This window comes from Gasterosteus aculeatus, chromosome Y, assembly GCF_964276395.1.
Source record: "Gasterosteus aculeatus chromosome Y, fGasAcu3.hap1.1, whole genome shotgun sequence".
Taxonomy (NCBI): Eukaryota; Metazoa; Chordata; class Actinopteri; order Perciformes; family Gasterosteidae; genus Gasterosteus; species Gasterosteus aculeatus.
In genome coordinates this window covers 12,796,432-12,816,460 of record NC_135709.1, presented here as the reverse complement: position 1 = coordinate 12,816,460, position 20,029 = coordinate 12,796,432, and the positions used below count along the sequence as shown (strand labels likewise).

The 20,029-nt window shown below is 42.1% G+C and overlaps 2 protein-coding genes across 3 annotated transcripts in view; both read right to left on the bottom strand.

Annotated features, from left to right (window-relative positions):
- LOC120812202 (junctophilin-3-like) overlaps positions 1-20,029 on the bottom strand; it is a 46,598-nt gene that overhangs the window by 16,054 nt on the left and 10,515 nt on the right. Inside the window, exons 2-3 of the mRNA XM_040168010.2 lie at positions 16,994-17,471; positions 15,281-15,646 (exon numbers count right to left, since the gene is read on the bottom strand). Coding sequence (XP_040023944.2) covers positions 15,281-15,646; positions 16,994-17,471 — 844 coding nt within the window. The remainder of the gene's footprint in view (positions 1-15,280; positions 15,647-16,993; positions 17,472-20,029) is intronic.
- LOC144391187 (uncharacterized) lies at positions 11,377-12,709 on the bottom strand. Of its 2 annotated transcripts, none has more exons than XM_078097780.1 (5): positions 12,317-12,709; positions 12,118-12,179; positions 11,949-12,027; positions 11,740-11,854; positions 11,377-11,640 (listed from the first exon to the last, which is right to left on the bottom strand). In XM_078097780.1, the coding sequence occupies exons 1-5, from the start codon at positions 12,569-12,571 to the stop codon at positions 11,609-11,611; spliced, it is 543 nt and encodes a 180-aa protein (XP_077953906.1). In that variant the 5' UTR covers positions 12,572-12,709; the 3' UTR covers positions 11,377-11,608. The 2 variants fall into 2 exon arrangements, with proteins under 2 accessions (XP_077953906.1, XP_077953907.1); XM_078097781.1 differs by having other exon boundaries at positions 12,006-12,027.

Here is a 20,029-nt window from a genome sequence, read left to right as displayed (position 1 = left end):
CATTTTCAGCAGGAAATGCTTTTTCTAGTTATTGTTGGAATGCATTAACGATGCATTCCAAGTATTGTTCTTCGAATCTTTATTTCTTCATCTTCATCTTCTTCTTCTATTTCTTCCGCGCCACCTTTCAACTCCTTCATACTTTCAGCTATTAAAACCGTTCAAATATTAAAATGTTCAGCTCCTTTCTGGCTTGAGGGCTATGACTTTTCAGCTTTCTACCTCTTATGCTTGAATTTATATAAATCAATAATCGTTAATATTTTAACATGGTTTTCAAATGGAGTTTGCTTTTCAAATCCTCTTCAACTTCTTCAACTTTCAGATTTTTCAGCTTCGCCAATCTTTCAGGTACAGACACCATTTCAACTCTCAAATGTTCACACAAGTCTCAACTATTTTATGAAAAAAACTGCTTGTTGATATCTATTGTACTTTTTTCATAATCACTGATTATGTTTCACTAGTTCTTCGCTCCGTTTCTGACTTTTACATGAGTGTGTATTGCGTCTGCTAGAGTGGAGAGCTCGAAGGCTAGAGTGTGGGGCAGCGCAGAAATCTGGTTAAAAAAGTATGGAACTTCTGTCCTTGCAGCCAACGTATACACTCTAGAGGCTTCATTTCTTCAGATTAATGAGGGTATGGTTGTGCTGATTGGATTAATGTGTTCATGGAATCCCAGAGTTTTTTAGTTTTGGCGCAAGGAGTGTTTGAGTGACACAACCTCTGCCAAAAGCCCCATAGGCTCCAATACAAATCTGCCGACATATTTCTCACAAAAATCCACAAGGTACACGTTTTGTCAACGGCCATAGGAGCCGTATTTATTACCGGACAGACATAAAAACACATCCACGCGTTCGGTAGAGTCTTGGGTCTCATACAAACGCCGTATTTTTTAGATAGCTGTTATAGTTTTGCGCTGGTTCTCATTTGTTTGAGGTGTGGATTCTGTGTAACTCGCTGCCATGTCTCTGCCTTTTGCAGCCGCTCGTTAATGAGCACAGGTGCGCCGTTGTCGTGGTTACGAGCACTCACACGCTGCAGGATCTGTCTGTGACTCTCAGCTGCTCCTATGACCTGATTAGTGGAGTCACATGACGCAGCTATGCTTTCTGTCAACAGACCAATATGATAAAGACACTCGCCCCCCCTCCCCCCTCCACCCTGACCTCTACTTACTGTTAATCACTCTCAGTCAGTCAGTCAGTCTAATTCTCCTCCCCTCTCCCTCTCTATCTCTTCCTCACCACCATTCCCTTCCTCACCCTCTCACCCTCCCTCCCTCTATCTACACCCCCCACCCCACCCAATCCAATAATTTCAAAATAAAAGCCCCATGGAGGGAATTTTTACTGTAATGTCTGTGATGAGGCCTATTAATTAAAAACTTTTAACTGTGAATAACAAACATTCTGTCTCCCACTACGAATATTACTCGTACTTCTAAGTACTACAACTGATACTTCTACTACCATACTACTAGTATTTCTACTGCTATTAATACTACAACTACTACTAATGTTATTACAAATACTACTATGGCTAATAGTATTCCAGCTGTTTCTACTGCTATTGATACTAAACCTACCATTACTGCTTATACTGCTAGTACTACTAACACCACAATTATAACTAATACTACTACTAATATTACTACAAACAATTTTAAACAAATTTAAGCTCCTGCAACTTCTGTTTTTAGAAAATCTATTGAAATTCAGCTTCCCCACTTCCTGTATTTTCAGCAGTTCTTTAAAATAATTTCAGCTATTCTTATGCCTCTATCAACAGCAATTTTTTAATATTCATTTCTGTATTTTTTTGCAATATTTCAAATGTATTTCAGCTGTTTTCATTTCTGCTTTTTCAGCAAATCTATTGAAATTCCTTTCAGCTTCTCCCATTTCTGTATTTTCAGCAATTTCAAATTCATTTCAGCTTTTCAGCAAATGTATTCAAATTCCCTTCAACTTTCTGTATTTTCAGCTATTTTTAAATATTCAGTGCAGCGTTCAGCTTTTTGCATTCCAACGCATTTTCAGCAGGAAATGCCTTTTCTAGTTATTATTGTTGGAATGCATTGAGATGCATTCCAAGTATTGTTCTTCGAATCTTTATTCTTCATCTTCTATTTCTTCCGCGGCACCTTTCAACTCCTTCACACTTTCAGCTATTAAAACCGTTCAAATATTAAAATGTTCAGCTCCTTTCTGGCTTGAGGGCTATGACTTTTCAGCTTTCTACCTCTTATGCTTGAATTTATATAAATCAATAATCATTAATATTTTAACATGGTTTTCAAATGGAGTTTGCTTTCAAATCCTCCTAAACTTCTTCAACTTTCAGATTTTTCAGCTTCGCAAATCTTTCAGCTACAGACACCATTTCAATTTTCAAATGTTCACACAAGTCTTAACTATTTTATGAAAAAAACTGCTTCTTGATATCTATTGTACTTTTTTCATAATCACTGATTATGTTTCACTAGTTCTTCGCTCCGTTTCTGACTTTTACATGAGTGTGTATTGCGTCTGCTAGAGGGGGACCTCGACGGCTAGAGTGTGGGGCATCGCAGGAATCTGGTAAAAAAAATATGGAACTTCTGTCCTTGCAGCCAAAGTATACACTCTAGAGGCTTCATTTCTTCAGATTAATGAGGGTATGGTTGTGCTGATTGGATTAATGTGTTCATGGAATCCCAGAGTTCTTTAGTTTTGGCGCAAGGAGTGTTTGAGTGACACAACCTCTGCCAAAAGCCCCATAGGCTCCAATACAAATCTGCCGACATATTTCTCACAAAAATCCACAAGGTACACGTTTTGTCAACGGCCATAGGAGCCGTATTTATTACCGGACAGACATAAAAACACATCCACGCGTTCGGTAGAGTCTTGGGTCTCTTACAAACGCCTTATTTTTTAGATAGCTGTTATAGTTTTGCGCTGGTTCTCATTTGTTTGAGGTGTGGATTCTGTGTAACTTGCTGCCATGTCTCTGCCTTTTGCAGCAGATCGTTAATGATCACAGGTGCGCCGTTGTCGTGGTTACTCACTCACACGCTGCAGGATCTGTCTGTGGCTCACAGCTGCTCCAATGACGTGATTAGTGGAGTCACATGACGCAGCTATGCTTTCTGTCAACAGACCAATATGATAAAGACACTCGCCCCCCTCCCCCCTCCACCCTGACCTCTTCTCACTGTTAATCACTCTCAGTCAGTCAGTCAGTCTAATTCTCCTCCCCTCTCCCTCTCTTCCTCACCACCATTCCCTTCCTCACCCTCTCACCCTCCCTCCCTCTATCTACACCCCCCCACCCCACCCAATGCAATAGGTGCGCCGTTGCCGTGGTTACTCGTAAACACGCTGCAGTATCTCTGTGTGTGACTCACAGCTGCTCCAATGACGTGATTAGTGGAGTCACATGACGCAGCTATGCTTTCTGTCAACAGACCAATATGATAAAGACACTCCCCCCCCTCCCCCCTCCACCCTGACCTCTTCTCACTGTTAATCACTCAGACAGTCAGTCAGTCTAATTCTCCTCCCCTCTCCCTCTCTATCTCTTCCTCACCGCCATTCCCTTCCTCACCCTCTCACCCTCCCTCCCTCTATCTACACCCCCCACCCCACCCAATCCAATAATTTCAAAATAAAAGCCCCATGGAGGGAATTTTTACTGTAATGTCTGTGATGAGGCCTATTAATTAAAAACTTTTAACTGTGAATAACAAACATTCTGTCTCCCACTACGAATATTACTCGTACTTCTAAGTACTACAACTGATACTTCTACTACCATACTACTAGTATTTCTACTGCTATTAATACTACAACTACTACTAATGTTATTACAAATACTACTATGGCTAATAGTATTCCAGCTGTTTCTACTGCTATTGATACTAAACCTACCATTACTGCTTATACTGCTAGTACTACTAACACCACAATTATAACTAATACTACTACTAATATTACTACAAACAATTTTAAACAAATTTAAGCTCCTGCAACTTCTGTTTTTAGAAAATCTATTGAAATTCAGCTTCCCCACTTCCTGTATTTTCAGCAGTTCTTTAAAATAATTTCAGCTATTCTTATGCCTCTATCAACAGCAATTTTTTAATATTCATTTCTGTATTTTTTTGCAATATTTCAAATGTATTTCAGCTGTTTTCATTTCTGCTTTTTCAGCAAATCTATTGAAATTCCTTTCAGCTTCTCCCATTTCTGTATTTTCAGCAATTTCAAATTCATTTCAGCTTTTCAGCAAATGTATTCAAATTCCCTTCAACTTTCTGTATTTTCAGCTATTTTTAAATATTCAGTGCAGCGTTCAGCTTTTTGCATTCCAACGCATTTTCAGCAGGAAATGCCTTTTCTAGTTATGTTTATTATTATATTTCTTCCGCGCCCCCTTTCAACTGCTTCCCATTTTCAGCTATTTAAACCGTTCAAATATTAAAATATTCAGCTCCTTTCTGGCTTAAGGGCTATGTATGTTCAGCTTTCTAACTCTTAAGCTTGAATTTATATAAATCAATAATCATTAATATTTTAACATGGTTTTCAAATGGAGTTTGCTTTCAAATCCTCCTAAACTTCTTCAACTTTCAGATTTTTCAGCTTTGCAAATCTTTCAGCTACAGACACCATTTAAACTTTTAAATGTTGATTCAAGTCTTAACTATTTTATGAAAAAAACTGCTTCTTGATATCTATTGTACTTTTTTCATAATCACTGATTATGTTTCACTAGTTCTTCGCTCCGTTTCTGACTTTTACATGGGTGTGTATTGCGTCTGCTAGAGTGGAGAGCTCGCGGGCTAGAGGGTGAAGCAGCGCAGAAATCTGGTTAAAAAAGTATGGAACTTCTGTCCTTGCAGCCAAAGTATACACTCTAGAGGCTTCATTTCTTCAGATTAATGAGGGTATGGTTGTGCTGATTGGATTAATGTGTTCATGGAATCCCAGAGTTTTTTAGTTTTGGCGCAAGGAGTGTTTGAGTGACACAACCTCTGCCAAAAGCCCCATAGGCTCCAATACAAATCTGCCGACATATTTCTCACAAAAATCCACAAGGTACACGTTTTGTCAACGGCCATAGGAGCCGTATTTATTACCGGACAGACATAAAAAGCACATCCACGCGTTCGGTAGAGTCTTGGGTCTCATACAAACGTAGTATTTTTTAGATAGCTGTTGTAGTTTTGCGCTGGTTCTCATTTGTTTGAGGTGTGGATTCTGTGTAACTCGCTGTCCTGTGTCTGCCCTTTTGCAGCCGCACAGGTGCGCCGTTGTCGTGGTTACGAGCACTCACATGCTGCAAGATCTGTCTGTGGCTCACAGCTGCTCCTATGACCTGATTAGTGGAGTCACATGACGCAGCTATGCTTTCTGTCAACAGACCAATATGATAAAGACACTCGCCCCCCTCCCCCCTCCACCCTGACCTCTTCTCACTGTTAATCACTCTCAGTCAGTCAGTCTGTCTAATTCTCCTCCCCTCTCCCTCTCTATCTCTTCCTCACCACCATTCCCTTCCTCACCCTCTCACCCTCCCTCCCTCTATCTACACCCCCCCACCCCACCCCATCCAATAGGTGCGCCGTTGCCGTGGTTACTCGTACACACGCTGCAGGATCTCTGTCTGTGACTCACAGCTGCTCCTATGACCTGATTAGTGGAGTCACATTACGCAGCTATGCTTTCTGTCAACATACCAATATGATAAAGACACTCGCCCCCCCTCCCCCCTCCACCCTGACCTCTACTCACTGTTAATCACTCACTCAGTCTGTCTGTCTATTTCTCCTCCTCTCTCTCTCCCTCTATCTCTTCCTCACCACCCCTCCCTTCCTCACCCTCCCTCTCTCTATCTACACCCCCCCACCCCACCCAATCCAATAATTTCAAAATAAAAGCCCCATGGAGGGAATTTTTACTGTAATGTTTGTGATGAGGCCTATTAATTAAAAACATCTTAGTTTGAATAACAAACATTCTGTCTCCCACTACGAATATTACTCGTACTTCTAGTACTACAACTGATACTTCTACTACCATACTACTAGTATTTCTACTGCTATTAATACTACAACTACTACTAATGTTATTACAAATACTACTATGGCTAATAGTGTTAGTATTACAGCTGTTTCTACTGCTATTGATACTAAACCAACTTCTACTGCTAGTACTACTACTACCATAATTACAACTATAACTACTACTAATATTACTACAAACAATTTTAAACCTCTTTTTATTCATCTCAGCTTTTGTTATTTCTGTACTTTTTTAAATTCATTTAAGCTCCTGCAACTTCTGTTTTGCAATATTTCACATTTACTTCAGCTGTTTTCATTTCTGCTTTTTCAGCAAATCTATTGAAATTCCTTTCAGCTTCTCCCATTTCGGTATTTTCAGCAATTTCAAATTCATTTCAGCTTTTCTAATATCTGTAATTTCAGCAAATGTATTCAAATTCCCTTCAACTTTCTGTATTTTCAGCTATTTTAAAAAGTTCATTTCTCCCTTCAACTTTCTGTATTTTCAGCTATTTTAAAAAGTTTATTTCAGCTTTCAGCTTTTTGCATTCCAACGCATTTTCAGCAGGAAATGCATTTTCTAGTTCTTCTATTTCTTCCGTGGCACCTTTCAACTCCTTCACACTTTCAGCTATTAAAATCCTTCAAATATTAAAATGTTCAGCTTCTTTCCGGCTTCCGGGCTATGACTTTTCAGCTTTCTATCTCTTAAGCTTGAATTTATATAAATCAATAATCCTTAATATTTTAACATGGTTTTCAAATGGAGTTTGTTTTTCAAATCCTCTTCAACTTCTTCAACTTTCAGATTTTTCAGCTTCGCAAATCTTTCAGCTACAGACACCATTTCAAATCTCAAATGTTCACACAAGTCTCAACTATTTTATGAAAAAAACTGCTTCTTGATATCTATTGTACTTTTTTCATAATCACTGATTATGTTTCACTAGTTCTTCGCTCCGTTTCTGACTTTTACATGAGTGTGTATTGCGTCTGCTAGAGTGGGGACCTCGAGGGCTAGAGTGTGAGGCAGCGCCAGAATCTGGTAAAAAAAATATGGAACTTCTGTCCTTGCAGCCAAAGTATACACTCTAGAGGCTTCATTTCTTCAGATTAATGAGGGCATGGTTGTGCTGATTGGATTAATGCGTTCATGGAATCCCTGGGTGCTTTAGTTTGGGCGCAAGGAGTGTTAGAGTGACACAACCTCTGCCAAAAGCCCCATAGGCTCCAATACAAATCTGCCAACATATCTCTCTAAAAATCCAGAAGGTACACGTTTTGTCAACGACCATAGGAGCCGTATTTATTACCGGACCGACATAAAACACACATCCACGCGTTCGGTAGAGTCTTGGGTCTCATAAAAACGCCGTATTTTTTAGATAGCTGTTATAGTTTTGCGCTGGTTCTCACTTGTTTGAGGTGTGGATTCTGTGTAACTCGCTGTCATGTCTCTGCCTTTTGCAGCAGCTCGTTAATGAGCACAGGTGCGCCGTTGCCGTGGTTACTCGCTCACACGCTGCAAGATCTGTCTGTGACTCACAGCTGCTCCTATGACCTGATTAGTGGAGTCACATGACGCAGCTATGCTTTCTGTCAACAGACCAATATGATAAAGACACTAGCCCCCCCTCCCCCCTGACCTCTTCTCACTGTTAATCACTCAGTCAGTCAGTCTGTCTATTTCTCCTCCTCTCTCTCTCCCTTTATCTCTTCCTCACCACCCCTCCCTTCCTCACCCTCTCACCATCCCTCCCTCTATCTACACCCCCCCACCCCACCCAATCCAATAATTTCAAAATAAAAGCCCCATGGAGGGAATTTTTACTGTAATGTTTGTGATGAGGCCTATTAATTAAAAACTTCTTAGTTTGAATAACAAACATTCTGTCTCCCAACCCCCCCTCACCCAATTCCATCATTACAAAATTAAAGCCTCAAGGATTATCTGTACCTTAACCATGAAGCGGTTTCGTTGAAATACGTATTGCTCTTTCAAATACTACTACAACCACTAAGCAAGTTACTAGTACTTCTAGTAGTACTACAACGGATACTTCTACTACCATACTACTAGTATTTCTACTGCTATTAATACTACAACTAATACTAATGTTATTAAAAATACTACTATAGCTAATAGTATCAGTATTTCAGCTGTTTCTACTGCTATTGATACTAAACCGACTTCTACTGCTAGTACTACTAATACCACAATTACAACTATAACTAATACTACTACTAATATTACTACAAACAATTTAAAACCTCTTTTTATTCATCTCAGCTTTTGTTATTTCTGTACTTTTTGAAATTCAATTAAGCTCCTGCAGCAATTCTTTAAAATAATTTCAGCTTTTCTTATGCCTCTATTAACAGAAATGATTTAATATTCATTTCTGTATTTTTTTGCAATATTTCAAATTTATTTCAGCTGTTTTCATTTCTGCTTTTTCAGCAAATCTATTGAAATTCCTTTCAGCTTCTCCCATTTCTGTATTTTCAGCAATTTCAAATTAATTTCAGCTTTTCTAATATCTGTAATAGCAGATGTATTCAAATTCCCTTAAACTTTCTGTATTTTCAGCTATTTTTAAATATTCATTTCAGCTTTCAGCTTTTTGCATTCCAACGCATTTTCAGCAGGAAATGCCTTTTCTAGTTACGTCTTTTCCTTGAATGGGCCAGATTCACCTAGAACATGTTTTCTCCTGGATTACGGGTACGGATTTCATTCAAAAGATAGAAGAAGAAGAATTACAGTAATTATATGAATTTGTTATCGTTGGCTTTAGGTTTCAATCAGGACAGAAACTGCCTCCCTCTGCGTGAGAAAAACAACTGCTGTCAGATAAATGCTGGAGCAAATATCTTGCTCATGGTGTGCATGTTTTCAATAGTTAATAAAAGTATCACCTCTTATTTGACAATGGAATATTGTTACGTAAAGAATAATATTATACCTTTAAAGAATATATCTTTATCCCTCCTCTGACGTTCTCCCTAAGGTTTCTTCCCTTTTTTACCCATGGAAAGGTTTTTCAGCTTTTGTTTTTTTTTAAACAAAATACAATTTTGAATCGGACTGAATTGCTAGAGGTCTGTTGCGTTGTAAAAACGGGAAAGGCTCTGAGCGAGGAGAGATCCCATCGTCTTCCTTTGATTCTATTTCATATGAACCGTGTGACATGAGTAAGGTGAGCGGCTGTAGCGAGCTGTGGCCTCAGCAGAAGGCTGTCGTCAGGCCTAATAGGATTGGATCGTTAGGGATTCGACTGGTGTAACCTCTTGTGTGTGTGGGTGTTCGTATGCGAGCGTCTCTAGCGTCTCTGCTGCACAATGCAGACATCTCTCTCTCTCTCTCTCTCTCTCTCGTGTGGCTTTCTAATGGTCTTTTTCTCTCCAATACTTCACCGTCTTCATCTCTGAGACTGTCTGAGGAGATCGTCCATCTGCATCCCAACGGGGGATTTTCTCTTGAACACGTGCCAACACAATGCATATATGTACATACATGAAGTTAGTTATCAACCGTGATGTCAGTGCGTGACACAGTATTGTTCTGTTTCAAGATTCCAAATATAAACCGCTTCTTACTTTTTATGGATTGTTAACTTAAAGGAAGATCTGCAGGGACACTGCTGGTGGTTTGTGAGCTGCTCTGCTTGTTGTAGTATTGCTCGTGGGGGTTGTTCTTAAATCTCTTAAAGTCCATCTGCTTCAGATACATTTGTTTTATTCTTTTTAAAAGTTGCTATGGTATCATGGAAATACTTTTTGAATAACGCCACAGGCAGTGGGCAAGTAAGGTAGAAATTTCAATTGTGCAAACCATCTTTTAGCGGACATAAATTGCACTATGAAATGAGATTGCTGTAAAGCGAATTTCAGCAAAAGAGCAGCCCAGTGGTAGAAATTATAACATGTGTGATCAGGACTAGTGATAGAATTGTGGTCTGTGTGTTATTAGATATTAGTTACTATGTTATTATGTTACTTATTAATAAGTGTAATATGAATTAAACACATTTTATAGTCATTTACCTACTGTACACATGACATCCAGCCACAATGTAAAGTTAAAGCCTGTGGGGGGGAAGGATGTTTAAACCTTTCTCGATGGATTTCGTCCATATTTTCTCCCCAACAAACGTTTATTCTCCCGTGACGCCGTTTATGAGCAAAGGACGTTAGAAAGCCCTGCGAGGCTATTGTTTTGATTGTGGAAACATAATGGTTCAAATGTGATGAACTGTGATGATTTAAGATGTGATATGATTAGAGTGTATTAGCTATTAGATGATGATGCTGTTTACACAAAGTTTTAGGTCAAATGTGTGATCATTGAACGTTTTGTAGTATTATGTGAATGGGATCGGTCAGGTCAGTAAGGGATGTCAGAGTCGGCCATCAGATGAAGCCGAGAGTCATAAAATGCCTGGAGGCAGAAAGGAATGTCACAGTGACCAGTGTGGGAGGAGCTACGTTTGAATGTGCAGCCAATCACGTACGGTTACAACACAAAGGACACACCCTGCAAGTTTTGAAAGTTCTGCTGGAGAAGAGGCAGGCAGAAGCCTCCTGAGAACCCTTATTGATGGCCATATCAGACGGGTCACGGAGGATTCCCTATTTCGCTAAATATTATACTATTCATACCGTATTTTACTTTGTCAATGTATTGCTTATGTTAGTTATTACATTCTTGAGCCAGTTGATTCTTTTGACTTTTCACCTCCTGCCGGGGAGAAGGGAAAAAGGAGCCACTGCATGAAAAGTGAGATTTTCGTCCCCGTAAACGCCCGGAAATCTTCCTAATTTCCGACAATTTCCAACAATTTGCAACCCGCGCACGTCGCGTTTGTCTGTGCCACAAATTGTCGGAAACGAACCATGACGTAGGTGGAGAGCTGGCGGAGGTGCGAATGGCCCGAATTAGCATATGAATGCAGCGAAACCGCGGGTGGCCGAGCCGAGCGGGCTTGAATATCCTTACTCCTTATTGGATGAAACCACAACTTACTAACAAATAAAATCACTCGTGATTGGCAGCAAACCCACACGTGGGCAGACCAGGCTGGAGTTTCCTTGTTCATGATTGGATGAAACCACAACTTTCAATCACTCGTGATTGGTTGGCAGATCTGTCGCTATTGGTCACCCGCCTCGTTTTATTTATATTTATTTATATATATTTATATATTCATATTATGCTGTACATTCATTTCATGGTTATCATATGCAGGCTACTACACTATTATTAGGATACCAACCAGGACATCAATGAATTTATAGAGAAAATGAACATTTGCCACATGTTTATGCAAAGAAAGAGCTTTATTAACAACACACAAGCAACAACTACATACAAAGTGAGGATCTGCCCGCACTTGGGTAACGGCGGTTTAAAAACTACAGCTCAGTAAACTGTCCGTTTGCCTCCTCGGGGTTGTTGACCGTACAATCCACCCCGAGACGCCGCCAACAACGCCGTCCCCTCCGTCCGACGTGAGCTCCACGGTGGCGGATTTCCAGAGTTCCACCTCGTCATCAGCCAGCGCACTTTGTCTCGATTCCAGCAGCTGTAAAAACAACAATGAATCAGTACTGTGCGATGCGATGCGTACGGACACAACACATCGATCAATGCACCTGATACAAGTCAGCAAATAAACTCTGACCCTCTTTCTTCTCGCTCGACTCCGCGCTGAATCCTTCGCAGTTTCCGCCCGCAATGAGAGTTCCGGCTGAACCTGAAGCTCCTGCGTCCCGTCTCACAATACGTCTCACAGGCGGCTGGAAAACAATTAAATGAGTGTGGTATGAATACAAAAAGAAAATCAAACACAAGTCACAGTAACATTTAACAAGGAAGGAGAAACAGTGTCACTTGACAATGACGTCGTCTAAATCTGGACTTTTCCCGGAGCAAATACGAGGTCACCACCTCATTATGAGACGAGATTAGTCTGTGAAAACAAAATGTACAGTTATGATCGGTATCTATACGTATATATTCCCTTATAGCGCAGAATGAAAGCATATTCTGTAAATCTGACCCTTGCTCTGGTTCGTAGCGCCTGTAATTCGTCTCGGAGTTGTGAAGACGGCGCACCGCTTCCTGTAAACGACACGGCAAAGAAAACACACTTTAATAAAGCTGTTTCTGCTCACTTGTAAGGCTACTCGGCTACTCTTAGCTTAGCTTGAGGCTACGCTACTCTTAGCTTAGCTTGCAGTCATCGAACGTATTCTTACCGCTATCGTGGGATCGTGCGCCCGTCTCCTCTTCTTTGAGTCGGTTCCTCTCCTCCGTGGACAGAAACCCGCAGAGTCCCGAACGCTCCAGTGGAGCGAACCGCTCGTTGATATCGGCAGTTTGTTGTTGGAGTTGACGAGACGATCCACTGAGATCATCAGCAGCTTCTTCTCGTCTGTCTGCGGACTGGCCGAAAGTTGGTGACCGCGGAGAGGAGTTGAAGGCGAGTTGAACGCGAGACGTCGTCCAGCCATTATTCACGAAGCAGCAAAAACCAAACAAAGGAACTGGAGATACAGTTCTTCTGAATATAGTAACACACACGTGTCTGTTTGTATGCTCGTCTTGCAAGTACTGCTGTATCAGTCATGCCTATGACCTCACACGTGATTGGACGAGGAGTCTAAGGGTCCTCCAATCACATACGAGGTTATTGTTATACGGAAGGACCAGTATTTTAGGATGACAAATGGTTGGGACTTTGAAACAGCTGATATGCTTTATGTAAAGCAGTGTTTTGGTGTCAGCAGAACGACTTTCCCTAGAAAACTGTACAGTGGTGCCTCTTTCTCCATTCCACCAGACACTCTAGAGTCTGACAGACATGCAATGTTGACAATGTATCATCAGATGTACCCTTGTGTCACTGAGGTTGAATGTTTTGCCATGACATGTAAACGGGTAACATATATGAATGTAACTTACTCAATCGATAGATGCAGAGCATAAAGGTCAGCATGTGTTCATGCTAAGTGGTGTGGAAACACTAACAGTTTTGAGGAACCCGTCCTTGACCCTCTAGCAGAACTACGATCAGCCATTATAAAGCAGTTTATAGTTGTTAATGTTGTGTCAAAGGGTACGGCATTTAAACATGTTCTTGCACAAGTTTCCTGGCTTCATCTCCACCCGGACAGACATTTTTATGGAAAGCCAATAGAAGTTTGGGGCTTGCAGGGAACAGACACGTCATACCCAGCATCATTTCTGCCAGTTGAGCGCATTGCTAGAAGATGTGTGGTTAATACATCCTCTGTGCATTTAAGGAAGACCAAAGAAAAGGTCACTGTAGTCCTGCCACTATGCACTGTAGTTGAGCTCTAGGAGACTGTGATCTCTGCAGACTCCTCGTGCTGATTCAAATGTTGTTTGCATGGAATGCTCATTTTACCTTGATTAAAACTAATTTTTTTTTAAAGTTATTTTGTGTATCTTTTTTACATAACATTTGCCATTGCTAATGGCGTACACAGTAATCTAGCATATTTGAATTAAATAAATCAATTCAAGCTAAAATGTAAGAGTCTATAATTAGGCTACTGAGCCTGATTTATTTGTACCAGAGATTTTCTTACCTTTTAAAAAAATGTCACCTGGGCTAAAACTCCCTCTGCGACCCTGATTTGCATTTGTATAGCTCACAGCATTTTCATTTACATGTCAAAGCCTCCCCTAGAATTAGGAGGAGGGGGGTCATGGGGGGACAACTGCCAAGGGAGGCCCACGTCGACAATTATTTAATTTCCTTATCCAAACCTTGCCATTACAGACCAAACTGCAAATGTTTGAAAAAAGAAGCCTGGACCACAAGTGCTACCCCAAAAGCACAGCGGCCATGGCCCTGTGACCTGATTCCTTGAAACAACAAGTGGATCATAGCCCTACTTATGATGGGCACCCACATGACAAGAATATCAATGCGTATCCATGACTACAGGTCACAGGATAGCTAATTAGTTTCTGAGTCCTGAGCTGAAAAACAAAAATTGTTGCTTTATATTCCTGGCCAAACATCATTGATCTCCATCATAATGCAGAACGGGGCCATCCACAGGGGTGTAGATGTGTAGAGCCAACTCCTCAAACAAAAGCCTGCACAAAAGTTTACCTTTATTATCATAAGTATTGTCGTTTTTCCACTGAATGTGATGTACTTGAGGCCAAGAACACCATGGAGATGTAAATGTCCAAAATGTAAAACATTTTCAGCATTATCACGCTAGCAGCAGGTGGACATTGGTACAACAGAAACGGAGAGTATGCCCAAGTTATACCTTGGGCATACCCGAGTACGCGTCCGTGACATTTGAATTTGTGATCAAAGTGTGTTTTCGCATGTATTGCGTGGACGTCCACAGCCCATCAATGGGAACTTGTCAAGACCCGCCCGCGCAGCCACAACCCAAACAAGCAGCGGGGGGAGCACGTGCTCCTCCCATCTGAGAGAAGAACCAGCGCTTAAGATGGAAGGTGAGGAATATCAGAAATGGTCGTTGCTCATCACTTTGCGCATTGGAATCATTTTTGCTCAGTTCGGTTCAACGTTTAGACGACTGGCAATGAACCTCATTCCCCTTTCTCTGACCCAAGTAATCGCAACACTAGTGACAATGGTGTATCAGGGCGGTGGTGTGGTGGTTACCACTGTTGCCTTACAGCACAGGTGTCAAACTTAAGGCCTGAATCCGGCCTGCCGGGGGGTCCAGTGCGGCCCACTTTGACTTTGCTATTGTGAGAATTACATAAAGACATAAATTGCATTTCTGTAAAAGCAGCTGCTATTCCTAAAAAGTCCACTGGAGGTTTCTCTCTGTGAGTGAGCACGTGCGTTAGACAGGTCGGTCACCGACGCAGTGCTGGTTGATCACTTGCTATTGAAAAAATATATATATCACGTCGGGTCACCACGCATGTGCCACCATCAACCCCATTATAATTCGGGCGAACTGCCCGAGGGGGTGGGGTGGGGGTGGGGGTAGATCGCCATGAGTTGGATTGAAAAGTTGATTGAAAAGTAGCTTGCGAGCCAAAAAAGTGTGGGGACTTTCAAGCTCTATGGTAATATATAATTACATATTAGCCATGACCTATACTGGACATACACACAAACCAGACGTTTATTTAAAACAAAGGAATGGAGGGAAATAACAAACAAGAGAGTTAGATCCCCACAAGGGCAGTACCTGGACAGAGCGATATCTGCCTTCTGTCGGGAGATGTCGGCTGCTTTCTGTGCTCCCTCCACGGCTCGGTCCACCTTCTCTCTGATCTTACTGGCCCGGAGTGGGATCAGGTTCTTCCTTTTGCCGCTCACCAGGATGTTCTGTTTGTATTTCCCTTCCTCTTTGGTGCCATCGGGAAACGCGGTGCAACCGTAGCCGTGGCGCTTGTTGCTGAGCCACTCCCCCTCGTACTGGAGGCCGTCGGAGCGTCGACTGACACCGAATCCGGTCCGCTTGTCGTTCTTCCACTCCCCACAGTAGGTCTCAGTTGCTGTGGCGTCTACGTCATCGTCTGCGACGGCCAACTCTGCGTCTGCGTCTCCAAGACTGGAAAAGGTAAAAGGTTGTATGGTGTGTTAAGTCAATATTTTTTTTTGTTTGTTCAATACAGAAGGACAAATGAAGAAATAACAATACATGCAACTTTTAAGGGTAGCTAACAGTACTTAAGTTGCCGACCACACCATAACAACAAGGCTCCCGAAAGCCTGACTCATGCTTGCAAAGAAATACTTCCCAGATTAAATTTCCCTCCTAAAACCATGGAAATTGACACCACTTGTAGAGAGAAATTATAAGGGTGTTTCTGAAAATATTTCAGTACAACTGAAACAAATATTAAAATTAAATTCCCAAATGAAAAATTCTTATTTTTTTGGGATGTGTTGTGAAGAATTCACATCTCAAGAAGGTGCTTTACTGATGTTTCCCCCTCATTGCCTTGTCCTTGCCCCCCTCATGGTCAGCCACTTCTCAGTTTCTCTGAAGTTGCTAAGGAATAAGAAGTGTTTTGCTCAACGAGCTTTCACAAGCATGTTTTTATCTCGCCTCTTTTGGTCCATTAATTAGATCTCTAACTTCCTTTTAGTATGTTTTCCCTGGCAGGAGATTTAGCGCTATAATCTGTTCAAATAGGAAGAGTATCTCTCACATCCATCAATAACTTATTAATTGCAATGCCTTATATAAAAATGTTGCGTTTGATCTTGCACTCATACATGAGCCTTCAGAGGTTGTTTTTTTTACGTGTAGAATTATGGTTTGTTTTAAGAGCTGTGAAAGAACACAGCTGTGTGTTGTTGAGTAACTTGTGGCCCCTCTCTTCAGTATACTTGGAATTCCACAAGTCTTTCCAAGTACGAGATTATTTCAGTTAAGGACACCAGTGTTTTCATGTTGAACAGCTCAGTGTGACTACAAGCCGGTCTGCTCAAAGTAAACCCAGCGGAGCAGAGAGACAAAGACAACAGGATTATCGCTGGATAGCACAATGTAAACCTTTTTTCCGGCAAACGCACTAGTAAGCTGACGTTTTGATCGATTAGCCCCTTTGGGCCACGGGCCAATCCATTTTACAGTCGCTTATGTAGGACAGGTGCCGGTTGTTGTATTGATGTCCCTCACGCGAAGGACGGCAGCTCTTTTCGGGCACGTCATCTCTCCTCGTCCTCTCACTCCACCTTCCTCCCCACTATCATTCATCCCATTACCTCACTACAGTTTATTTTATTTTTATTTTTTCAATGCGGGCAAAAAAGGGATTCTGGCACTCTTGAGGAAGGACGGGGTGGCCCAAAGCCCTATCAATGTATGGTATGGGATGATTTTGACGTAATATGACATATATAGCAGTTTTGAGCATTTAAATCCTACATCATCCACTCTGGTTGTTACCTTATAGTAGAGTTTATATCCGATATAGCCGAGGACACGGTGCTCATCCCAGCCTCACTCCTGAAGGAGCTCTGTTTGGACCTCTGGGAGGCCAAAGAGCTTCTGGACTCGGACTTCCTCAGCTTGAGCCCTGAAAGGATGGACCTCCGGAACAGCCCGCCTTTCCGCTTCCCCTTCAGCAGCTCGGCCTCGCTGTGTGCCGTCAGCACAAAGCCCCCACGGGACACGGCGGGACTGCTGCCCGTGCTGCACATGGACACGCTGGTGGTCAAAGTGCCGGGACCGGGGGAAGGACCGGGGACCACCGCTCCGGTACGGTCCAGCAGAGCTGTGCCGTTGCTGTTCTCCGAACCGGAGCGGAGAGAGTTTATAGAAGTACGGAGCGGGGAGCGGATGACGGCCGCCATGCCGTAGGGCACACTTTGGCGAACTCCATAGCCGTGTCGCATCCCGCCAACCCACTGGCCTTGAAATGTTCCTAAAGAAAATGGAGAAAACACTATCAACACCAAGCAATATATGATTAAATGTGTGAATATGGGAATTTAGTGCTTTCAAGCTTACTGCTGCGCAGGGGTTTGAGAAGAGCAGAATTAATTTGCCATATGGAGTGCAGCTAAGGGGAATATGACTTTCCCAATTTTGATCCCACAAAGCTTTGTTTTTACAGGTGAGAAACAGTTGTCGCTGGCAGTAGACCAAGTGATGAGTTATCCACTTAAATACAGATGTATTTTTGATCAAATTACTCAACAAAGTAGTAAATTGAGTACTTGTACTGTATTCTGAGTCTATTGACTCCCATCCATTTCCAATGTGTCTCTCTGCACAACCCATACTTACTGCTGCATAACTGTCCTTTCATCCCTGTGTTGCTGAAAACTAGGCCATCTGATGATGTGTGTTTCTGTCATTCCTCGCTCTCTTGCGCTAACACACAGACACACACACACACACACGTTGAAACGGAAGTGTGTGTTCCAATAAGAGTGCAAGTGATCCATCCCGCCTGCCCGTACCTCTGATGTAACAGCACTCTGATTCATTCTGTTGCAAGCGCACAAGCTCCCAACCAAACTACATGACCAAGGAGTTCAACCACGTTCTATCTTTATCGCAAATACACACACAAACGTTTCCCTGGTGGGAAGTGTCAGTCAAGTGGGGAGCGCGGAATTAAACCAACGCTGAGAGCCAATTGTATTCTTGCTCACAATCTCAGATGAATGGGCACAACAAGCACATCCACGGGAAAAAAAGAGTTAGAAGGTGTGTTATCTCTGAACCTGCCATTACGACAATATGTTGCCTCTTATCCTATCCAACAAACACACACACACACACAAAGAAAGGGCAATGTCGGTGTCATAGCCAGCTGGTCAGCACATCTGGCCAGGCCTTTGTAATCATGTCAGCACACAGCTGTAAGACCATATGACGAACGGATCAAAGAGAACACAGACAGACAGACACGTACAAAGAAAAAAACACCCATGCAGCCGCGTGACTAGATTACCATTTCATTAAATGCCCGCTAGCGTGGTGGAGCAGGAGAGCTACAAAGTGGAGCGACAGTCTGAACCAAAGATCACCTGTGTCTGCTGACTGTATAGAAACAAGTAGAATCAGACATGGCGGGAAGGGGGGCAGATAAAACATCAGATGTCTGTCAAAAGGCTCAAGTCCAAGTGCATTCCAAATTCATTAATGTCAAGTTTTTGTTTGATTTTTTCAGATCTGAAGTCATCATATTTGGGTCATGAGATCAAGTCATATGATTGAATTGAACAAAAGCTGAACATCATGACCTTGGCATTTATCTCAAGGCTGTTTGATCAGAGCGCATCAGTCTTATTTACAGTGTGAGTGAATAAATGAATATTATGAGAGTTTTTGTTTGAAATATTTTACTGGACACCGTTGTGAAATCATTGAACAGGACATGCTTGCAGATCAGAGTTGAAACACAGTGGAAGTCACGTGTCAAGCCTACCCAAAGGATTCCTCCTTTGGCTTTGAATAGTTGTCACAATCTGTGTCCCCCCCCTTCCTTAGGAGGGGGCGCCAAATCAGCTCTCACTGGTCACTTCCACGTCACAGAGAGAGAGATCACATTGTCATCCATGATTGATGGAAGAGACACATCGTCAATAAAACCTCATAACATTAGTTCCTGCAGCCACCATCCTAAACGCTACGTGTCAGTTCAAAAAGGTCACGAACTGTGTCCACTAAGACAGAACATTAACTGAATATACTGTACCCAACAGTCTTCTTTTGGCTCTTTTTGTGATTCCTCGGAAGCATATTCAAACACTACTGGTACTAGACCAGTAGTGTTTGAGTAAATCAAATATTCAGTTGGACACTTTCTCAAATGGGCCTGTCGCTCTCCATGGTGCTGAAACACACATTTTGCAATGAAGCTTCTGGTGCAAATCAAACTCATATACAGTTTGTGTGTGTTAGCATGCATTACATGGAAACCCACGGATAACGTCTGCAATACTCAAGAACTCACTTCAAAGTAAAACAAATTAAAACGATTTGACAAGCACAATCTCCCTCCCTTCCTACTCTACCTCCTTGTATGTAAAGGCCTCAACCTCAGGCCGTATGGTTGAGGGGGGAATCTGCTTCACAACTTACATGCCAAAATTATTTCAGTGATTTTTCCCAGAGGCCCAACAGGAAGCACTCTCGGGACCTCAGTAGCCCCGGCCAACGCTACAGCCGGCACGAGGCGGCCACACAAAAAGAGTTAACGCAGGGAGATCAAAGCAGCGGAAACATCACAGAGGCACAGCGACTTGGCCAAACTCCTCAGGTTGAATTCATAATTGTCTCTTCAACCAATGCATGCGCCTGTTCTCTATTTCTAGGTCTCCTCCGGTCCGTGTCTCACTCTTAGGATACAGCAGTCAATGATGCTTGTCAAAATCTGTGCATTCTGGCGGTATTATCTATGTCTGGTGTTCTATCCTTTGACTTGTGCCAGAGGATTCAAAGTGGCTCATGTGCAGTTATATTACCGCA